Source organism: Eucalyptus grandis, chromosome 7, assembly GCF_016545825.1.
Source record: "Eucalyptus grandis isolate ANBG69807.140 chromosome 7, ASM1654582v1, whole genome shotgun sequence".
NCBI lineage: Eukaryota > Viridiplantae > Streptophyta > Magnoliopsida > Myrtales > Myrtaceae > Eucalyptus > Eucalyptus grandis.
This window is the reverse complement of record NC_052618.1, coordinates 93,649-115,826: the sequence shown is the minus strand read 5'-3', so window position 1 is coordinate 115,826 and position 22,178 is coordinate 93,649. Positions and strand designations below refer to the sequence as shown.

The window sequence follows — 22,178 nt, the reverse complement described above, 5'->3', positions numbered from 1 at the left end:
GTGAATAGAATTGTTCTTGATGTGAAAGGATGCGCATGGGCTTTTTATTTTTTGGGTACTTGGCCCTTTTAAAGATAATTATCTTTAATTAGTTTCTTCTTCTTATTTGAAGGGTAATGACATTAATGGTTTTTTGCACGACATTTCGTATATAAGGGTGAAATGGACTTTTGAATTTTCCCAAAAAAGAATGATTATAGGACATTGGGGACCGTTCAGGTAAAGCATGAAATTATTTTTCCATCAGCACTAATTTATTCCTTACGATGGCACACAAGGTTAAGGGTCTGGCTCAAGTGTCCAAACCCAACACGAACATACAGAGAATTCCCTAGGGAAAGCTCAATACATGCTTATGATGAGAAGAGATCACATCCTTTTGTGTAACTCGACTACCCACATGTTGTAAGCTCGACACACAAGTTTCGGAGCATCGAAGCCGGATGCACGTGCCAGGACCTCAAATTCTCTCTCTGTCCGATCCTTTCCGCTGGGAGTGATATTCAGCACGGACATGTCCGCTAGGAGGGCGTTCCTCGTGATGATATCTGTTTCGGGATACTCTGGAAGGACAGCGTCCACGATCACGACCTTGCCCTTCTCTGGCAATGCCTCCCAGCAGTTTTTGAGTAGCTTGACGCATAACTTGTCATCTGCACCGTGAATTATCCACTACAAAACGACGGGTGATCAGTTAGTTTTGGATACATATTAAGCATCCAGGTTGTTTAACATTTCTTTACGCATTCCACTTATAACGTTATTGATATGAGTAGTTTTATTTTTAGCAAGTAATTAACCATCCGATGCAGTAGTGATGGATAAGGGATGTGTAGATAAGGGTTACACGAGCTGTGTAGCCATTATTAAACCGACAAACCGCAATATATGGAAATAATCATATTATCATGCGAAGAGCTTGATAGTGTCTAATAAGGAAATTTTGAACACAGGAATAACCTTCATGATAATGACGTCCGCTTTAGGAATGTAGTTTGTCATGTCCCCTCCCACATGTTCTATGCCTGTCATCAAAAGATAAGTGATTCAATCCATCCTCAAACACCTCAGCTTTATCCAAAGAGTTCATTCTCTATCTCTATATGGAAGCCGATTTTGTACAGTATGAATTGTGTTCGATTTGCGATGACTCACTCGAACAATTGTGTTAAGGGTATGATATGAATAACTTAGCGACATAATCAAACTTTCCTTAATAAAGTTCATCCCTATGAGAGATATTTTTTAGAAAAGAAGATGGAGCAGAAGGGGAAAAATAAATAAACTTTACCAGGATAAGGAGGAGCCTCTTTGACCACATGAGGTAGATCAAAGTTTATGCCATGAATGTGGGGGTACTTGGATAGCAAAATCCTAAGGCTTGCACCCATGCCACCACCTACATCGACCACCGTCTTGACGTTGTTGAAGCCTTGATAAGATTCCACAATTTTACTCATGTACATGTTTGTCGGGGCTTGCATTGCATTGTTGAATATCTCATTAAATTTCCTGTCTTTGTTAGTGTACTCAAAAACATGCAGTCCATTGGCAAGTTTGAAGGTGTCTCCTCCTTCCATAATCTCTTCTTTTAAGCAGTACCTGTAAGTCATGCACGGTATAATCAAGATATACTTACGGCGCATGTGATGGAGGACATGGCCAATTCAACACAGCAGAAAGGAAGGAAGGAAGAAGCAAAAACCAGCTAGAAGTGACGATATTGTCGGTAAGCATAAGCATCAAGGGGGCAGCAAAAGTGGCAGTGCCATGGGCTCTGACGAAGTGTTTGCTTTTGGGTCCCAAACCGTAAAGCCTCAGGGGGTTGCCTTCTGTGTCTTGGGCGAGAGTGCAAGAGAGGATGGAGTAGCTGGCGAGAAACCGGAGGATCCGGTCAAGGGTTACGGGGGCTTCCGGGTTCTTTGCGGAGAGACGGGAGGCAATCTGAGCAGGCGAAAGTGGAGCCATAGGCCCACACTCGGCCAGTATTTCGAGGATCCCCAGTTCGATGGTGGCCTTCAAGACCAAGGGGAGTGCTATCAGAGCATTCATTTCCATGGCGAACAAGAACTCTTCATCTTCACTGGCCGTCGTGATTGCTTGGTTCGTGCATGCGCTCATGCTTCTATTCTCTCTCTCTCTCTCCTTCTGTACGAGTTTGGGCTTTGGCTGTTTGCAGTTGCAATGCTCTGCTTCTTGAATGACTAGGTTTCTTGAGAAAGGAGTGCGGACGCAATTTGTTGCGAAGTAAGATGGCCTAGCAAAATGGTTAAAATTAATTAGAATAAAGGAGGGGAAATGGATACTGGATTTTTATGATTCGATTAGAATATTGAAACCTACATCCACAAAGAGAATAATACAGAATCCCTACTATTAAAACAAACGATACAATAAAGATTGCAATTACTTGAGTACTTAAATACCCTCTTGGTGTTTTATAACTCCCAATTACGCTTAATAACTCACACAATATCTAACTCCTCAGAATTTTCAAATAAAACCTCACTCAAGTTATTAAATAAATTCTACCCATAAAAATTTAACTGGCTAAATGACTATGTGTAATCACAACGAGAAAATCTCCCTCTGTCGAGAGCTTCTACCTTGTCTCCGGGAAGGCTCACGAGTCTTCTCTCTTCTTGCTCTACCTCGGTCCTCTTTTGTGGTCCTCCTTTTATAGGAGAAACAAGACAGAAATACGAACTCATTAAATGGCAGAACAGGTGCCCACAATCAGCATCCACGTCCACCAAATTTATCTGCCTCTATGTACATGCATTTGCATGCATGAATGAGGGAAAGAAAACTATAGCCGTTCTTGCACAGGGCCATCCTCTCTTCAATTATTAACAAAGACAAAAGAAGGGGAGGGGAGAAAGCCACGTAGATGGAGCATAAGTCAAGTCAATTAATAAACAAAAGGCCTTCTTCATTTAATGCCGCACGTTCTAGGACATTCCGATTCTCGTCCACCGAATTTTCAGGCTAGGTGCCGATTATTAAAGACTCGCATTACCGCTGAAGCTGTCTAGCGCCCCGGTGTCTTCCGTGTGTCCATGTTAAAGGAAAGTGTTCCTTTAATGCTGGTTCAGCGTCTAATTCAAAGCCAATCCGCACAATGTTAGCCTCTAATTTTTGAAACTGAAGACTGACCTAATTGAGTCCGAGATCGAGAACCGGACTGATCATATGGATTCGATCCAATTGTAAGGTTAACTCGAGACTAACTGATAATATTTTTATTTCATTTTTTGTATTCTCTAAATGGACAAACCTATTAATTTAAATTACATATCAATCAATAATATGGCGTTGAGCAACCAAACTATAAACATAAGTACATATTCAACATAAATTTAAGATAAGGTAACTATAAAAATTTCACACTTGCTAAAAACAACAAACTATAAAAACGATCAGGATTGTTAATAGAGATAAAGTGTTTCCATCGCTAAACCATGCTATAATTTTCTAACTTTTGATTTGTCTTTGAATCATTCTTCCGTTCGGAGAAATGGGATGAGATAAGAAGTTTAAGAGAAAAGAATTCTAGGCCAAAAACTGTTTTCTAGGCATCTGTTCCTATAATCATCTATCATTAATACTTGTAATATTATCTACAAAATCAGTTCTTGCATTTAATCAAGCAAAGTCTAATCAACCAATAACGAAGCTTCATATCACTTGACAAGCAAATCATGATAGCAACTGCAATATTACTCTTCAAAAACTTCTTCCATTTTACACAAACTAAAAAGCAAAGTACAACTGAAAATTACTAGTGAAATATAATTAAACCACAATAAGTTCAAAATACTTAAGATAAGCCATGAATATACAACTTCACTTCTTGTTAACTCTTAGATGATCGCTTTAGCTTCTGAACACCTAAAAACAAAACAAACAACACACATAATTAATACTTAACAAAATTTTTAAATTGAAATTACTATTAGTGTCATTGATGGAACTTCTCACCATTTACAGTCATTCAACTTCAACATGCAAACTCTATTTATTGATTGTAATCTCCTCAGTAAGACAATCCATATCTAAAAAAAAAAAAAAAAGAATTCATTCATTAGATATACAAAAGAATTAATAAGTAAAAAGAAATATGCATGATTTAAGCTCACCTAATTCAAACTTTTTGACATTCTCAAGGCACTTTTCAACATAAATAGGCACGGGAGTAGCTCTCAACCAGTCTTAAGTACAAATTAAAGCTTCTACCACTCTAGGAGTCAAAGAACTTCTAAAACCATAAAGAACGCAGCCCAAAGTACTAAAAGTTGACTTTGAAGTAACAGTAGTTATAGGAATAGATAAAACATTCCGAGCTATCAATGATAGAATTTTATACTTCGAACCAATACTCTTCCACCACATCAAAAATGTCAAAATCAAGAATATCTTCAGAATCCTCTTCAAGATACTGTTCAAGATCTGATTTGTTGTTATCACGCCCTCTTTTCTTTTGATGGAAAAAGTTTTTTTCACCAAGCTTTGATGTTAATCTTGTCGTTTCCATCATTTCTGGCGGTATTGAAAGCAATGCTACTTCCAATAGTCATAGTTTGACCACCCAAATATTAGTTATCATGATCAAGAAAATATTGCTCATAAAATGTATACAAATGCTCCAACATGTATTTCACCTTATCGTGCATCTCATCAACTTCATCATCATAAATTTGCTCATAACAATACTTCACATACTACAACTTTTTTGTAGGATCTAACGCCACTACAATCAAAACCATCATATTTACTTTATCCAAACTCTCATAATATTTATCAAACTTCTCCTTTATCTTCATATTCATAATTCTAAGCTTAGGATCCATAGCATTACTCACATCTTTCAAATATTTATACAAAAACTATCCCCTCAAAATAATCATTCGAAGTAATATATAAACTCTTTGACATTTGAGTGGTGGCATCATAAAACTATTTCAAAATTTTTGAAAGAATAATGACATTTTCCCAATCTTTATTGTGACATGCTCAAATTCAAGCTCTCTGAGGGATGAATGAATGTGAATTTCGTCAATGCATTGTTGGTTGATCTCACTCGGAATAGATCACTCCTGAGATATGCTGACCTTGAGGGAAAATGCTAATGAAGACCAAACTCGTACGACGAAAGAACTTGACTTGGGAAAACGACTTGATTGTGAGACTTGCATGAGGACAATCATGTAGTTAGGCAGGCTGATTTCAAGGATGACTAAAAGTCGATTCATGGACATAACGTAATGGAATGACGGGTGATTCCGTTTACTATTATCGAGCCCATGAATGACCCTAGGTTGATCCTCGGTAATCATGTACTTTAAAATAAGAATCTATCCTCCGCTATTTTAGGTACTTAAGGACGTCCATGTGTTGAGATGTCTTGAACGTGGTTTAGCACAAGTCGGTTATGCGTGAATCCTCAAAGCCGCCTGTCAATCTAAGTTGTACCCAAAATGGCATTAGGGCAAAATTGACATGGTATGAGAACTCAAGATTGGACTTCGAATTATTATGAACATTTAGGACGAACTTTGGATGAAGCTACTTCGTTAGTCAGCAGTGCCAGGCAAGTCGAGTGTGGGGAAAAAGGACTTACGATTCGAGGAATTGAGCCTGAGAGGACGTGGGCCGAGCAAAGCCTGTGTGGGCCTTAGGCCCAAGGTGGGACAGCCACCATAGTAGGCCTAAGGCAAGCAAGTGAGCCCATTAGGGCCAACCCACCTTTTTATCTTCCAAGCCCATTGTCCAATCTTTAGTCCATTTGGGCCCAATCAATTCCCAAGCCCATTCCTATTTATTTCCAAGCCCATTTCTTAGGCCCGCCCATAATTTTCGGCCCAAGGGTAGATTGGGAATTTGTGCAAGGTGGAAATGACCATTTTGCCCCTAAAAGCATGTGGATAAGGCAAGAGAAGAGATAGAAGATGAGGTCATCTTGCATGGGGACTTGGGCCATGCTTTATGGGCCTTAATGAGGAGTGCAACAGCTCTCCCATCACTCTCTCTCTCCCCTCCTTCGGCCCTCTCTCGACCGACCTCTCTCTCCCCTGTTTTCCTTCCATCCTGTTTCTGCTCCAACTGACCTTTCTCCAAAAACTTGAGTTGTCCGTTGCCTTCCCGTGAGAATCAGCTTTCGTGCCACCCACCATAGGTTATCACATCTAACAATAGCCCATTACGATAACTTATCACTTCTAACGATAGCCTATTACAATAACTTAGGGAAAATCTCAAATAAGGAGCTGAAGTGGAACCATTTTCTCAAAAAAGGATCTAAAGTGAACATTGTCTCAAATAAGGGCCCATAGTGGCTAACTTACTCTCAATTAAGGACCTGAACTTCTAATTTCATTCACGGCCAGGGGTACTTTTGTCCAAGAACATTGTTGTTTATTTTTTGTCTCTCTTTCTTCTTTTTTCTTTCTTCATCTTTCTCACTCTCTACATCACCTCCATTATCAGTCCCTCCATCGCTCTGTGTCATCTCGTTGTATGACCAAGATTGGGTTTTCTTTAACACGAGCCATTACAATGTAGTCTAACTCGTTGAAAATTTTAAATTTCGCTCCTCAAAATGGTTTGTAGACAATTCCACAAAGCCGAAGTGAGCCTTCAAAAATAAGTTCTTTTTATTCCAGCATTCATCGCAAATTCTGATCTCAAAGCCATAATATGAATCTGCTTTTGCTGAGACTCAACTTCTTATCCAACTCCCCAGCTATGCAACTAATCCCTTTGGTGACGTATTTCTCTTGCCTCGAGAGTGCATCAAACTCCACTTATTCCAGGCCTTCTGCTAACCCAGCAACTGCAATTTTTTGTGTTGTTTTCGATCCTGCTTGCCAACAACAGAGTAGCAATATCCAAGCATTGCCAGATCGTCTTGTTTGACTAACTTATGCCTTTATTCAATTAACACTTGACGATCAACAATTTCATGCCAAAAAACAATGTTGTTGCAGCTGGCGACTATTTCAACCTCAGCAAGAGTTTGCCTCATCAATTTCAAATTTGGGTTTGCCTCTCTTACGTAAATTCAATCTTTCAAAGATCCCCCTTTCCCTTTGCAATGCCAATGGCTCCTTTTAATAATCCCTAGTCTGGAGACACCCACTCACACTCTTGCCATTCTCATCGACACAGCTCTTCTCCTCAATCAATACCCTATCTTGAGATTGATCATTAGTCATATCTGACATCATTAACTGTAGAAATTGTTGTACTTCGTTGCCCCATTGCCGCCATTGACAAGTCCTATTCGAGCTCTCGACCTCATCGACCGCTACCCCTAATAGAAAATCCAACATTGTCGTCGTTAGATGGAGGTCAATATGAGCTTTAGGTTGAGCACAAGCGAGTTGAGATTTGATGCATCTTGAGGAATTGAGGATTTTAGCATCCGTGAAGGTGGCCAGTAGCAAATAACTCAAATCCGACTTCTTGTCACGAGGACCAACTACGTGATGACATGAAGCTCACGAGGTCGCTGGTAGGGGCCTGATTATGGTGTTGAAGAAGGAGGCAATGTAGACTGAAGGAGGAGGTGTGAGGAAGATGAAGAAAGAAAGAAAAAAAAATTAAAGAAAAAATGTTCTTGGACAAAACTACCCCAAGCTGTAAATAAGATTGAAGGTTTGGGTCTTTATTTGAGACAAAATTAGCCACTTTGGGTTCTTATTTGATACAATGTCCACTTTGGGTTCTTTTTTGAGAAAATGAACCCACTTCAGGCCCTTATTTGAGATTTTCCAAATAACTTATCACATCTAATGATAGCCTATTGTGATAGCTTATCACATATAACCATCACTTATCGTGATAACCTAACCCATCCAATTATCACCTATTGTGATAGCTTATCACCACTACTTATCACTTTAATCCACTTATCACCTAATCTAATCAACACTAACCATTAACCAATCCTAACTCTACTCCTTAGCGCAATTACTACCCTAATCAAGGGTTAGGAAGCTACTCACTTCCAAAACTAGGCCACGGCAAGTGGCGGCAAGGCTCATGGCATGGTGGCGGCTCTTGGTAAGGCTCCACAAGGCATGGTGGTGGTAGATTGGCGGTCAATAACCCACGATAAGGCTAGAACAGCCAAGGAACAGTAGCACATGACTTGAGAAGGGTCTAGCAATGGCTTGGGACTCACGGCCAACACATGGGAATGACGGCACGACGAGATCTCGCGGCAAGGGTAGCCCGGCGAGTTGAACGGTGGATGGTGGCTCACGGCCACCACAACCAAAGGGAAAAAAATAGAGAAATGGGTATGAGATGAGGGAGAGTGATGGAGGAAATTCATCCAAATAAGGGGTAGAGAGAGAAAGTGAGAAATGATGGAAAAAGAGGAAAACTTGGGGAAGTAGTTGGACATTTAATGCTCCTTGACATATTGTCCTAACTTGGGGAGCAAGAACACATCTTGGCCCTCCATTCCAACTTGGGAGCAAGAATAAATCCTATCCCTCCTTCTTGCCACAAAAGTCAAAGCCTTCTAGATGCTAGGTTACTATTCACGGGCACTACTCACGTAGGTTACTATTCACGCACATGGACCAAGTCCAAAATGGCCCATTTGTCTTAAACGGCTTGTCCTTGGGCTTGGGCTTAATTAATCCAATTTAGGCCTAAACAAACTTAATGGGCCTTAAAGGGCAAAACTATAATTTCCATCTATTTGGGCCCTTGTGGACAAAATTTAAAGGGAATGTGGCCCATTGGGCCTTGGCCTTTCCAAATTCGTGGGCCCCATTTTGGCTTCTAATTTCCAGCCCAATTTCACTTATCCAAAATTTAGGGTTTAATGATAAATAAGGAATTTGATTAAATAATGTCCAATGGTTGTCTCTTAATCCTCTATAAAACCAACGGGAAGCCTTTAGGAGTTTCATGAGTTCGACCCGTGGTTGATTTGATTTGATATAAAACCAACGGGATGAATTTTTGGGTTGTGTTTATTGAATTACTGCTCTTGGCACAGCACAAATTTGGCTAAGTTCCCTCACGAAAAATGGTTTTTGAGGTATTTTCTATAACATATCAAGATTTTATAATTTTTCAAGCCCGTTTGATAAGGTAATGATGACGATTTTGGAAATTGCTCGAAACTGTCTTTCACCCCGGGATAAGATGGTCACATGCCCAACTTGGAAGGGAAAGGGCTGCATGCCTAACTTGAGGAGCAAGCTAATCTAGAGATTTCTTGGCTTGAAGATAAGAATGCATTAAATACTTTTGGACCTTAGTGTGTTAAAGAGAAGAAACTTAGATAGCAAGTTGGCTTAAGTGAGCCATACCATGGAAGGTTCTAGAATCCTTGGCTTAATGAGCAAAAAAAAAAAAAAAAAACAATGAAAAATGTGCCAAAAATCCAAGACTTGTGATGGCCATATCTTAAGTATTAAATGAAGGAATGAACCACTAGCTTAGGTGGTCATTTGAGGATTTGATCATTATTGCATAAGATTTTCCTTGGAGATTAAGTTAGGCCAAGTAATGATGAAATGGTGACTCACAAGCTTAGGTGGACCAACTAGGAGTGACTTGGAGAATAAGTACCATGTGTTCCTTGGAGGCTAGTCCTTAAATGAAGGTATGACTCGCTAAATTAGGTGGCAATGAGAAGATTTGGTAATCATGACGATAGGATTTTCCTTGAAGAATAAGTTAGGGTCATTAATGAAGCTTGGCTTATAAATAGGAGAACCACCCTCATCCACTCTCTCCGATCTTTAGTTCACTTCTCCTCTTGCTCCTTTCTTGCATGTCATTTCTCTCGGCCTTGCATCCTCAACCCACCAAGCTATCTAGGTTAGTTCTCAATTTTGCCAAGGTAAGTAAGGTTCCTTTTTCTCTCCTTGGAAGGTAGATTTCATTGTTGAGGCTAGCTAAGTGCTCATCCGTCAAGCCATGGGTGGTGTGTGATGTCTTTTGTTTGGTTTTACTTGCAATTGTGTTTGGTCGTATGCTTGTGTCATGTACGTTCGGGAATGAAGCCGAGGTTCGCTTGGATTGAGTTCATCACAAGGCAAGGTCATCCAAATCATAAGGCCTTGAATCGGCATAAATAGTGTAGCGCAAGAACTCATGGCACATAAACGAATGGGCACGCTTTTGGGCCATACATGTGTTGGCTAAGAGAAAAGATAAGAACCGACTTGTGTAATGCATTTATGTGTGTGCACTTAAAGAGGAAAAAGCGTCTGTCGTCTCATAGCATTGGCGGTGATACCTCGTTCATTGAATGGGATGCCTTGGTTGAGCTAGGAAGCCCTTGAAAGTATAGGATGCTTGGCTTGATGGCCGGATGCCTTGGTTGAGCCAGGAAGCCTCTAAAAGTATAGGATACCTAGCTTGATAGTTGGATGCCCTAGTTGAGCCAAGAAACCCCTGAGAGTATGGGATGCCTAGCCTAAGGCCGGATGCCCAATCTACAGCTGGAAGCTCCTAAAAGTATGGGAAGAACCGTTTATACAGTCAATTAACATATTGAACATGTTACTATGTGCCGTTGATAAACTTGTTTGGTGAAATGACTTATTTGGTTAGTTAAAATTGGATCACATATAGATAGTCGAGAGGTGGCAATAGACTTGTGATTGATCTGCCATCGACATTGTTTGCGAGTTCTGTACTTGTTAGATTTTGATGATGAGATGCTTTACTAGTAGAGAACTAGGAATTTTACTTACCAAGTTTCCCCAAAACTCACCCCTCATCTTTCGGTCTTGTAGGCATGGAATTCTTACGTTAGTTTTGGGAGCGGCAATCACGCTAGAGGAGATAAGATTTCCCTTGGCCTATGTGGAAAATTTGTATTGTGATGTAAAAAGAAAAGAGGGCTCATAGAGAAAGGGCTTATAAAAGTACTGTTATAACATAAATCAATATGTTCTGTGTGATGTATGTCCCAGTCTTCCAGTTGTTGTTTGTCCAGGGAGTTATTTGTTCACGTTTTCACATGTGCATAATAACAAGATAAAAAGAATCTAGATGGCGACGAGTCTAGGACGTCGCGAAAATAACTCTTGTTGCTCATGACCCTAGAGATGGAGTTGGGGTTGTGACAGAACGATACGCTTCAATATTGCCAAACTAAAAGAGTGACCCAAGAACCAACATTGTACTAGATTCAGAGGTTCGATTTCAACTCAAGGATTGACTATGACTTATGGACTTCTACATGCAAAGACCACATCCATATTGCAACCATAATGCTTAAATATCAAATCTCCTAACAACATAGATGGACGACTCAATCACGATAGTCATAACATACAATAAACCACATCACATAACCATATACAACCAACCAAGACAATCAAACATGAGGATTAAACCTAAGTAACAATAATAAATGGTCCACAAGCAATAATCACAGTAAATCTCTTAGCCCAAGCAATAATCTAAGCTTAAACAAATTATGTCCATGAATCATGCTCACTCCTCACTCATTCTCGAGCCTTATAGTCCAAGTAAATCATGAGCAAACCATACAAAATTAGTCACATAAGTTTGTTCAACTTAGGATGGGTTTAACAACTCTACAAACGGATCTAAATCCGACTTACGTAATGCAATAGCCTAGCCAACATTTAACAAATCTACTTATGACAACCGTGATGAGATGAGAGGCGATCGATGGGGGCTAGAGGACGGCAACATAGCAGCGGTATGAGGATGGCGACAACAACAACTTGACGGATGAGTAGACAGGCATGTAGTGGCAAGACGAGCAATGAGCATCAACTAGGCGGGCAATGGGCAGCGAACAAGCGAGAGAAAGGGAGGAAAAAGAAAGGGAAAAAGAGAGAGAGAGGAGGGTCTCGGCTGAAAGGGGAGTTAGAGTTGTTTTCTTGAGAGAGTCCACTCAACCAAAAAAGAGAGAGAGAGAGAGAGAGAGAGAGAGAGAAATGAGTCAATCACATTAAATACACCATGCATTATTGCTCTCTCTTCATGATGGCTTCAAACTTGGAGGACAAGATGTAATCCTCCATCTTTGCCAAGATCGTCATCCAAGTTCAAGGGCCAAGATTTCTTCTCGACTTCTCAATTATTGGCTAGGTTCAATAAGGGTAAAATGGTCCATTCACCCTTGTCTACACCGAAGTGGCACCTACACCCTTTGAATGGTCTCCCAAAATTTGTCTCATCTCAATTTAAATCTTAATAGGCTAAATTGGTTTGACCTCTAGGTCTACTAAAGTTTATGTCTTCAAATTAGTGCATTTCTCCGATTAATCTACTCACCGGTTCACTAAAATTAATTCAATTGAATAGGAATGTCTTGATAGCATCTACAATCGACACTCACAATCGGACTGAGGTTCATGGCTAAGTTTCAATGGAGAATAGCATTAATGTGACCTACGTGAATATGGGCGGCATTGGCAAAACTCGCGGGGTCAAACTTGAACTGAGTTCAACGCCTGTTCAAGGTTTTACATAGGACTTTCTTTTGAGATTGGTCCATCCATGAATAATCTTTAGTTGCCATATAATCAAGTAGGATCAATCAACTTGCCCTGACTCATGGTTGTTTGAGATCAGATTAAGGTCATTCACAAACAGTACATTGATCGTGCTGTCACCCGCGACCGGTATATACTTGAGTTGAATCGATCTATACCCATCCATTAACTAACTCATGATGGCACGTGATTGTCCATAACAATCCTTATGGTGGAATGGTCCTTTCACAATCAATCACTACGATCTATCGCAACCTTGTTCTTGAGTTGCCTTGCCCTTAATCATCTAGTCGGCTCGTGAACAATTACTAGCATTAAGTCACAACTTATACTCGTTACTGATGTACCAATCTTTAGTCCTTTCCTCGTGGTCTAGTTAGGGGTTCGAGTTGATGATGTCACAACTCTTTCCCTCTAAAAGAAATTCCATCCTTGAAATTCAAAGACATACCTGATTCCTTAAATAGATGCCGATATCGAAGCCTCATCGATTCCTAACTTTCCCATGCTGTTCCTAATAACCTTAACTAAGGAATGGTTTTATTCTACAGCTCTTGCTCTTTTCTATCTGCAATCCACATAAGCTTTTCAACATACAACACTATGTCGTTCATTTCTATCTCTTCAGAGTTTAGCACTTGTGCCAGATCTGGCTCATACTTTTTTAACATAGATACATGGAACATGTCATGCACCTGAGCAAGTCTGGGCGGAAGTGCTAACCTGTAAACTAAATTCCTTATTCTTCTAAGATCTTGAAAGGTCCTACGTACTTCGAACTTAGCTCTCCTTTCTTGTCGAAATGCAACATGCATCTCATAGGTGACACTTTAAGAAAGAAGTGATCACCAACTTGAAATTCTAAAGGACTGCATTGTCTATTTGCATAGTTTTTCTAGCGGCTTTGGGCAATTCTAAGTATTTCTCTAATCACTTTCATTGCATCTGCTAACATCTAGACTAACTCTAAGCCAGGATCCTTCTTTCCTCGACCTCATCCCAACGAACTAGAGTTCTGCAAGCTTGTCCGTATAACTCTTCGAGTGGTGTCATCCCATTTCTCCACTGGTAGCTATTGTTGTAGGCTAATTCAATGAGATGTAGCTATTCTTCCCAACCTCCTTTAAAATCAAGCACACACACTCGTAGCATGTCTTTGAGCATTTGGATTGTCTTGTTAGATTGGCCATCTGTCTGTGGATAATAAGCTATGTTATCCTGAAGTTTCACTCCCATAGCCATATGAAGACTTTTCCAAAATGTGACAGTAAACTTGGGGTCTCTATCCAAAATAATTGTCACTAGCACTCCGTGAAATCAAATTATCTATTAGACATAAAGCCTTGTGTATTCTTCCAATAAGAAATCCTTTTGTACTGCCAAGAAATGAGTTGACTTAGTCAGCCTGTCGACTATTACCCAAATAGAATCATGGCCTCTTTGGCACCTTGAAAGTCCCATGACAAAGCCCATTGTGATGTGTTCCCATTTCCATTATGGGATTTCTAGAGGTTGAAGTAATCCACCAGGCTTGCAATGCTTTGTCTTTACTTGTTGACACGTTAAACATTTGGCGACATATTTGGCGCTATCAACCTTCATGCCATTCCACCAATATTATTATATGAGATTCCATCACATCTCTATGCTACCTAGATGTATGTTATAGTTACTTCGGTGAGCATTTGATAGGATTTCTTTCTTTAGTTTTGCATTGTTGAGTATGCACAATCGTCTATGGAATTTCAATACTCCATCTTTAGTCACTTAAAAATCTAGCTTTTTCTTTTTTGAAACTCCTTCTCGAATTTTTTGAAGTTCATGGTCGTCTTGTTGTAATGCTTTAATCTTTGACTACACTTCCAATTCAATTATAAGGGTAGCCAAAAGATTAGAAAGCTAATTTATGTCAAATTTGTATTCCAAATCTTGAATTCCTTCAAGAAGACTGCATTCTCATACCATCACTTGTGCGATAGTTGATTTCCGACTAAGAGCATCAGCCACCTTGTTGGTTTTCCTAGGGTGGTCAAAAATATCACAGTCGTAATCCTTGAGAAATTCCATCCAAAATAAAAAGCATTGTCTTCCTTAACATTGCCCATACAACAAATTATCTATTACAAATTCCTTATACTTTTGATCTTATAAATTAAAAAATCTTCTCATGGTGAACTTGGTGAATTAAAATTCATGGGGAATACAATTGGATAAGGCCTGTTGGGTTGGACCCATATCTTACATTCGTGTTGAAAAGTAAAATTCTTCTTAATTGGTACCATTGTTCCATATGATGTATTTAATTTAGTGTGATCATCCTTAACCATAGGAGGGGACCATGTTCGTTATGTCAAAGTTCAGTATTGGTGCGAATTGCACCTTGTTTCTCAACGTCCATCACACGAAATGTCGGTAAGATGAACAAAACCTTAAATCAATAAGTAGTTAGGAAACACCACAACCTGGGACTGAGCAACTATCACAAGAAAGTATAATAAGAGTCATTACATATTTTTGACCTCAATAGGTCGTGTCACGTAGAATGATCGGCATCTATATTAGCAATTCCCATCTAAAATTGTCCGAATGAACTCAATTAACAAAATGTGAAAGTATTTACGACTCAATCGAAATTTTTAAAATATTTAAAAGTAAATTGGTTAAAGTACAATAAACATTAGATATTTCGGACAATTTTCTTATAGAACATGAATTAAGGCACAAAATTTCTTCTATAGACAGATATGCGGGAGAAAGATGTGAGTGGTTGTGGTGATATGGCCATGACAGCGATCGTTGGTGGCTCCATCAGCGGCCTTATTGTTGCGACTGGGCATGGCGAATGCTGTCCCAGCTAGCGACGATGGCAAGTGAACGTGTCCGGAAGCGATGATGGTCAGTGTCATGCCGGTGATGGTTCAGCTGAAATTGAGGTGGGGAGGGAGGAGATAGAGTTTGTTTTTAACTGGAAATAAAACCCAAAATCCAACAACGTTTAATTATTCATCTAAAGTGTTTTCTTATCGAACGTGCAACAAAGCGAAATTGATGCTAGTAGCAAATTTCCACGATTTAAGCCATTAAGATTTGAAAAACAGTGATTCTCGACGGAGTTTGACAGATGCCAAAATTATCGTGCGGGGTAGAACGCTGTGCTTTTTTTAGACTTTTGAAAAGTGGGTTAAAATTGTTCTTAAGGTGAAAGGCAGGCTCTTGATGATTGTTTGATTGACTGGGATACACATGTTGCTTCCAAATTCTCTTCCTCTTTTCTTCGTATAATTGCTTGATTTTCTTAAGACCTTTTTGGCAAAATCTCCATTGAATTAATGCTTAGCGAGTAGTGGCGTTAGATCCGAAGGACTTCAGAGGGTACTTCCATAGCCCCAACTAATCACCTGTAGATCCGAATAAGTGGATTATGCACACAGCGCAGGTGCGAACCCTGACATAACTACGGTGCAAAAAATCTCATGTTGAGAACAAAGTGTAGTCTAATGGGTATTAAAATAGGAGGTCTCAAACATGATTCCTGAAATTATCCCGAGTTTCCATTCATTAATGCGTGATGGGTTCTATAAAACTTTCACGTACTCACCCATTGGATTCTCACGTTCAAGGCGTTCGTCATCAAGTCGGTTCCCTTTTGGAATCACGTCCAGAAGGTCCCCTTTCTTGTTCTTTTATACCAGAAATATGCCCTTCCTCATTTCCTTTTGTGGATATTGTAAGGACAAAGTCTTGACTCGTATAGGTTTGATAAGCATTGCTTATATAGCAGAACTAAATGATTTGCTGTCAAAAATTGGAATACACATCCGCATATAGTGGGGATAAGTTTGCGGGAAGACCATTCAGAACGAAACATTGCTGTGGACCGCTGTGAAGTCTAATCATACCCTTGTAGAATCTAGCATGAGAAGTGGAGGAGGCATCCAGTACCATTACCTGGCTGATGGATGGTACATTCGAATAAAGATGAAGTTGAATGAAGAGAGGAGATGCAGATGCAAATGATCTCTTTAGTAATATGGATAGAACACGGTTCCTGCACGTCTCAAACATATCATGAAATGAGGGCTATTTACAGGTCAATTTTGTTCGGGCAAGATAAGTCAAATGCAAGGCCTCCATTCTCTGACATTCTTGCTCAAACGACCGGGGACTCTGGAAGACCACAAATCAAGATCAGGCAGAGGTCCGGTGAGGGCTAGATAGTTTTCGCCTTCTGCCTGTGCAGTTCTTCTCCAGCTCAACTCTCCTGGGAATGCACTCAACATTGCCTTGATTGTGGAATTCAGCTCCCACTTTCTAGTGATTCCTGTGGGATCGGTGTCATCAATTCCCCCACAGTTCACCATGATGCGGCCACTGGGCATCAACCTCTCCTTGAACTCCACCCAAGTCTCGACCTCCTGCAACTGCGGCAACACCCTGCCTCCCGTGAACAAGTCGACTGCTATCCCTGAGTAATATCCTCCATCATCCTTTACCACAGGAGAAAGGACATCGCCAATGTGAACGATGAGCATCCCACCTGCTCGATTAGGCTTTTCCAAATCAGAGAGCCCCATATACTCTCTGACCTTGTCAATCAGAACCTCGTCAATCTCCCACCCTTCAATCTGCAACCAAGGCCACAGATGCAGCATCAGATGAGCAGCAGTCCCGCCCCCTAATCCAAAGATGGCGATGGGGCCTTCGGGGACTATGGCTGGCAGGCTTGCAAACTCGTCCCAGTAGGAACTACTCCATTTGTCCTCTCCTTTGTTCACCATGCTGTGAACGTTGTGGGTGGAGTCCAACAACAGGAACCGGGATCTTCCAGTGTCCACTATGACAATGTCGTTGTACTGGCTCCTCGTTGCTGTCATTACTCGAAACTCTTCTTGGTCTTCCTCTTCCTGGTCCGAATTTGGATGGGTTCCTTGGACGACCACGCGCCTCTTGAATCCACCCCTCCCGCTCCAACCGGAGGAAGTAATGGAGCACCTGATTGGGAAACGGGTCTGAGATTTGGTCGACCATGATTCAAGAAGGGAGATTTGCCCATTCGACCGACCAAACCCTGAAATCACAGATTTATGCGCCGGAACTGAATGCAGCATTGCTCTGCCGCAGCTTGCAGGATCCAATAGAATATGAGATAAGATAGACAGGGTGAGGCTGAGGCTTATCTTTTTGCTAGCCGCTGCTCCTTCAGAGCCTGTTGGGCCGGCCCCTCTTATTTATAAGGAAAAGCAATATAAAGTAGCGGCCCCTCTTTTCTTTTCTTTTCTTTTTTTCATAAAAAAACCCCAACTCTAATTCTAGTCCCAATTATAAGAGAAAATGTAAAATTAGGATAAAAATCAAGATTGGAGGTTTTTTAAGATATTAGGTCAAATATAAACACATACCTTTATTGTTGTGACAATTTTAGCACGAACTTTCAAATGCACCAAATAAAAACACAAATTTTCATCTATTTGATAAATGTAGGATCAGATAACCTTTATTTATAATATTATCTTTTAATTATCCTTTATGATTTCAAAAATTCATAGAATTGCTACTAAGGCTATATCTTCGCCTTCATTTAATACACATGTTAATGGATTACATAGTGAAGTGACTAATCTATTGACAAATTATTTTTCTCAAGGAAATGATTATGCGGAACCAAGAGAAGGGAGAGTTGCTCTTGGAAGAGAGGTGGCCTTATTGGCCGACGAAAGGGTTGACGTCGTTGAAGAAGAGAATTGTTAAAATAAAAATCAAGGAAAAAGCTTCAGATTAACTCCCTGGGGTTCACAGATACAGCAAGAAAAAGTAGCCTCGCTGATATTATCTCCGGTAAGAAAGGGCAGACAATCTTAATGGAGGATACTAGTAAATTAGCCCAAGGTCCTAAATTAGCCCAAGGTCCTATGCAATCTTTACGATTGATTGAAGAAGCTCCAAATAGGGATGTAGTAACCGAACTGAAAATCGAACTGAACCAGAACCGAAAAAACCAAATTTTTCGGTTCGGTTTTCATTCGATTCGGTTTTTATTAAAAATCGAAATTTTTTTGTTTGGTTTGGTTTTTATCGGTTAACCGCGACGACGACACGTAAATCATTCCGGCTAATCCGTCATACAACGACAGAACAGGAACGGATGGAGAGAGAGAGAGAGATGGCGTGTTCTTTGCGATGCGGGAGAGTTCGTCGAGGCTGTAGGAGTGCCTCTGAGGACGGTCGGAGTCGAAGCAGAGCGAGATGTTCACGAACACGGCCTCGAGTAAGCCGAGGAGCGGTATCGCCAACGCGCACAGCCGCTCGCCGATCGTTAAAGAGCTCATCCCCTAGTCGGAATCGCCGGACAAGAAGCACACGGAAACGTCATCAGATCGACCAAAAGGAAAAAAATAAAAAATCACGGTCCCCACTTATGGGCAATCCGGTGACTGCCAGTTCCACCACTGCTTCGCCTCCACCAGCACCCTCTTCCTGTGGGCCCTCTTCCTCGTCGCCCTCACCGCCTCGTACCTGAGCTTCCAGAGCTTCATCGACTCCGGCAACTGCTACTTCACCGCCTCGTGGGGCGGCATCCAGTGGGAGAAGCGCGTCCGCGACTCCGCCCAGGTGCACCGCCCCGACGGGCTCTACGTCCTCGTGACCGGCAACGCCGGATTCGTGGGCACCCACGTCTCCCTCGCCCTCAAGAAGCGCGGCGACGGCATCGTGGGGCTCGACAACTTCAACAGCTACTATGACCCGTCCTTGTTGACTTTTGAGATTTGATTGGTTTTTTAGAACGAGTGATTTGATACTTGCATAACCCCAAAAATGCTCTTTTTTTTTTTTTTTTGGTCATCACCAAAAATACTTAATATATTAGATATTTTCATGCAAAACCGTGGCCAATTGATTAGGGCGCGTTTGGTTGTGTTTACGTTTAAAAATTGTTGGGAAGCAGAAATAGAAAAAAATATTTGTTCTAACAATTTTCAACAAAAATACGCGTTTGGTAAACTTGTTAGGGGAATAAAAAATAAATAGAAACATGTTTGGTAAATTTGGATAATTTTTTTATTTCTTTTATTTTTTCTAATTTTTTTTTCTTATTTTTCCTTTTTTTCTTTTTTTCTTTTTCATTTTTTTCTTCTTTTGGCGACGGCCGGCGAGGGCCGAGCTCGCCTAGCGGCGGCGAGGCGCGGCCTCGCCGGCCACCGCGGCGAGGCCGAGGCTCGCCGCCGCCGGGCGAGCTCGGCCTCGCCGGCCGGGCGAGCTCGAGGCGGATCGGGCGAGATCGAGCTCGCCTGAGCCGGCGCGAGGTCGGCCTCGCCTTGATCCGGCGAGGCCGAGCTCGCCCGGCGGCGGCGCGGCGCGGCCTCGCGGCCACCGCGGGCGAGGTCGAGGCTCGCCGGCGGGCGAGCTCGGCCTCGCCGGATCGGGGCGAGATCGAGCTCGCCCGGGCCGGGCGCGAGGTCGGCCTCGCCATGGCCGGGCGAGCTCGAGCTCGCCAGATCCGGCGAGGCCGAGGCTCGCCGCCGCCGGGCGAGGTCGGCCTCGCGGATCCGGGCGAGCTCGAGCTCGCCCATGGCGAGGCCGACCCTCGCCCGGCTACGGCGAGCCTCGGCCTCGCTCGGGGACGCGAGCGTCGGCCTCGCTGGGGCGGCGAGCCTCGCCGTGGCTGGCGAGGCCGCCGCCCTCGTCGGCCGGTCGCCGGCCATGGCCGAGGCGGCGGACCGGCCAAAAGAAAGAAGAACAAAAAATAAGAAAAAAAGAAAAAAAAACAAAGTGTTTCGATTTGTGTTTGAAACAAGAAACAAGTTTTTGTGTTTTGTTTTGTTTTTCTTTTTTTGTTCTGAGGAACAAAAGAACAAAAAAGAACAGAAACGCACACAAACGCGTTTCTGTTCCTTTTGTTCAGGAACAAAAAACAGAAATTTCTGTTCCTGGGAACAGAAATAAGTGCCAACCATGCAGGCCCTTATAGTCCGAATCTCACCACCTTCCAGCGTTGTTTGACCTTCGTAGTAAAGCCGCCGAAAGTTATCAAACCATCCCCATTAAATTCGCCGGAGAAAACTAGAATATCCACCTCTTTCGACTTCTTTGCTGTCTAGTGGGTAGGTCATATAGAGCCATTTGTGTTTTGATGATCTTTTAACATATGCTCATATGGCCAATTTGAACGAGATCATTGGCTAAAAACTAATATATTTTAATCATCACAACAATCGATCCATGATAGTAAGACTGCGCATGACAACGCTTTTATTCCGGGGAAGAGTTTTTTTTTTTTTTCTTCTTTAGAAATAGTTCTTTTCTATTTTTGTTCAAGGGAACAATTTTTGAGTAAAAGAACCCGTTTGGTAACTACACAAGATTTCTACTCTTGGAATAAAAAAAAATAGAAATACGTTTGGTAACGCAACAATTTTTTTGTATTTATTCTTTTTTTATTCTTACTCATGAATCGTCGCCGCCACTACACGACCGCCGTGGCCACCGACCGTCACCGTTGACCACTTTGCCGCAAGCCCATCGGCCTCCGGTGGTCGTCGGCGCCGATGGACTTGCGGCGGTGGTTGGTGGTGACGGTCGGTGGTCGCCGATCATGTAGCGGTGGTGACGGGCGACGCCACCATACCGTCGGCGGCGGCGCGAGCGGCGAGCACCGCCGCCGGGCGGTGGCGGAAGCGGCGGCGACGGTGGCAGCAACCGGCAATGGCGGCGGCGGGCGACGGCAGCATTCGATGGTGGTGACGGCGTTTGGCGGCAATGGTGGTGGCCGGCGACAGTGGCAGCGGCGGCGGCGACGGCAAGTGGCGACCGGGCGGCTGGGGGACCAAGAATCGGTGGTGGTGGTGGCGACCTGGGCGGTGACGGCGATAGTGGCGGCGGTGACGGTGGCGGCGGCCGGCGGTGGCGGCAAAGAACGACGATGGTGGTCGGCGGACCGGCAACGGTGGCGGTAGTGGTGGCGGTGGGCGGTGGCTCAGGTGGTTGATGGTAGCCGCGGCAAGAAAGAAAAAAAAAAAGAAAATTAGCTTATTTTTAAAAATTATTCTCGAGAACAAGAAGTAACTTTTTTTTTTGCTTCTCGTTTTATTCCAAATCTATTAGGGCTAACTTTCTATTCCAGGAATAAAAAACAACTTGGCATTACCAAATAGCTTTATTTTTTTTTTTTGTTTTGGGGAACAAAAGAACAAAATATAATGAGAAACGAAACATTCTCATACTCTGCTACGTAAATGTAATTTCATTTCAAATTTTGCGACCGGGTATACTAGTATCAACATGATATGAGAATACAAGATGTCTAACAAGATGAGTAAATTTCCTTGACACATTCCGCACTTGTCGTTCATGGACTCGTGAATAAGAGAATTTTTAAATCTTGAGAGATTTAAAATGTAAATTGATTTGGTTTAAAATTAAAACACAATCACTTGAAATGTCAAAATTAGAACTTATTATCAGATATTTCTCCATCCAATACGGTAATTCTTTGACCGTGAGACGGTGAGACCGTCATGCTAGAATTACCCTTATTGGATAACATATCTGTCTTGGATTTCATTGCGGGGGGTAACATGGCACGATATCTTTTGCCAAGAGGGTTTGACTCCACGAAGGGCCAAAAGGGCAGGGAGAGAAACTTTCAAGGAGTCACAAGAGACCATTTAAATT

General features: G+C 41.9%; 2 protein-coding genes across 2 annotated transcripts; both read right to left on the bottom strand.

Annotated features, from left to right (window-relative positions):
* Nucleotides 1–218: 218 nt before the first annotated feature.
* LOC104452413 (caffeic acid 3-O-methyltransferase) lies at nucleotides 219–2,767 on the bottom strand. The gene is made up of 5 exons (XM_010066880.3): nucleotides 2,607–2,767; nucleotides 1,706–2,257; nucleotides 1,292–1,602; nucleotides 961–1,025; nucleotides 219–672 (listed from the first exon to the last, which is right to left on the bottom strand). Exons 2-5 carry the CDS (start codon nucleotides 2,119–2,121, stop codon nucleotides 370–372), a joined length of 1,095 nt encoding a protein of 364 aa, XP_010065182.2. The 5' UTR covers nucleotides 2,122–2,257; nucleotides 2,607–2,767; the 3' UTR covers nucleotides 219–369.
* A 13,744-nt stretch (nucleotides 2,768–16,511) lies between these two features.
* Nucleotides 16,512–17,898, bottom strand: LOC104452415. The gene has a single exon (XM_010066881.3). The coding sequence runs from the start codon at nucleotides 17,615–17,617 to the stop codon at nucleotides 16,625–16,627; it is 993 nt and encodes a 330-aa protein (XP_010065183.2). The 5' UTR covers nucleotides 17,618–17,898; the 3' UTR covers nucleotides 16,512–16,624.
* Nucleotides 17,899–22,178: the final 4,280 nt, after the last annotated feature.

Excerpts from the sequence above, each read along its gene's own strand:
- LOC104452415 (XM_010066881.3), bottom strand. The coding sequence starts at position 17,617 with ATGCTGCATTCAGTTCCGGCGCATAAATCTGTGATTTCAGGGTTTGGT.
- LOC104452413 (XM_010066880.3), bottom strand. The coding sequence starts at position 2,121 with ATGAGCGCATGCACGAACCAAGCAATCACGACGGCCAGTGAAGATGAA. Across the intron at positions 1,026-1,291 it reads AGAGGCTCCTCCTTATCCTG|GCATAGAACATGTGGGAGGG; the intron begins GTAAAGTTTATT and ends TTTTGATGACAG. Across the intron at positions 673-960 it reads CGGACGTCATTATCATGAAG|TGGATAATTCACGGTGCAGA; the intron begins GTTATTCCTGTG and ends GTCGTTTTGTAG.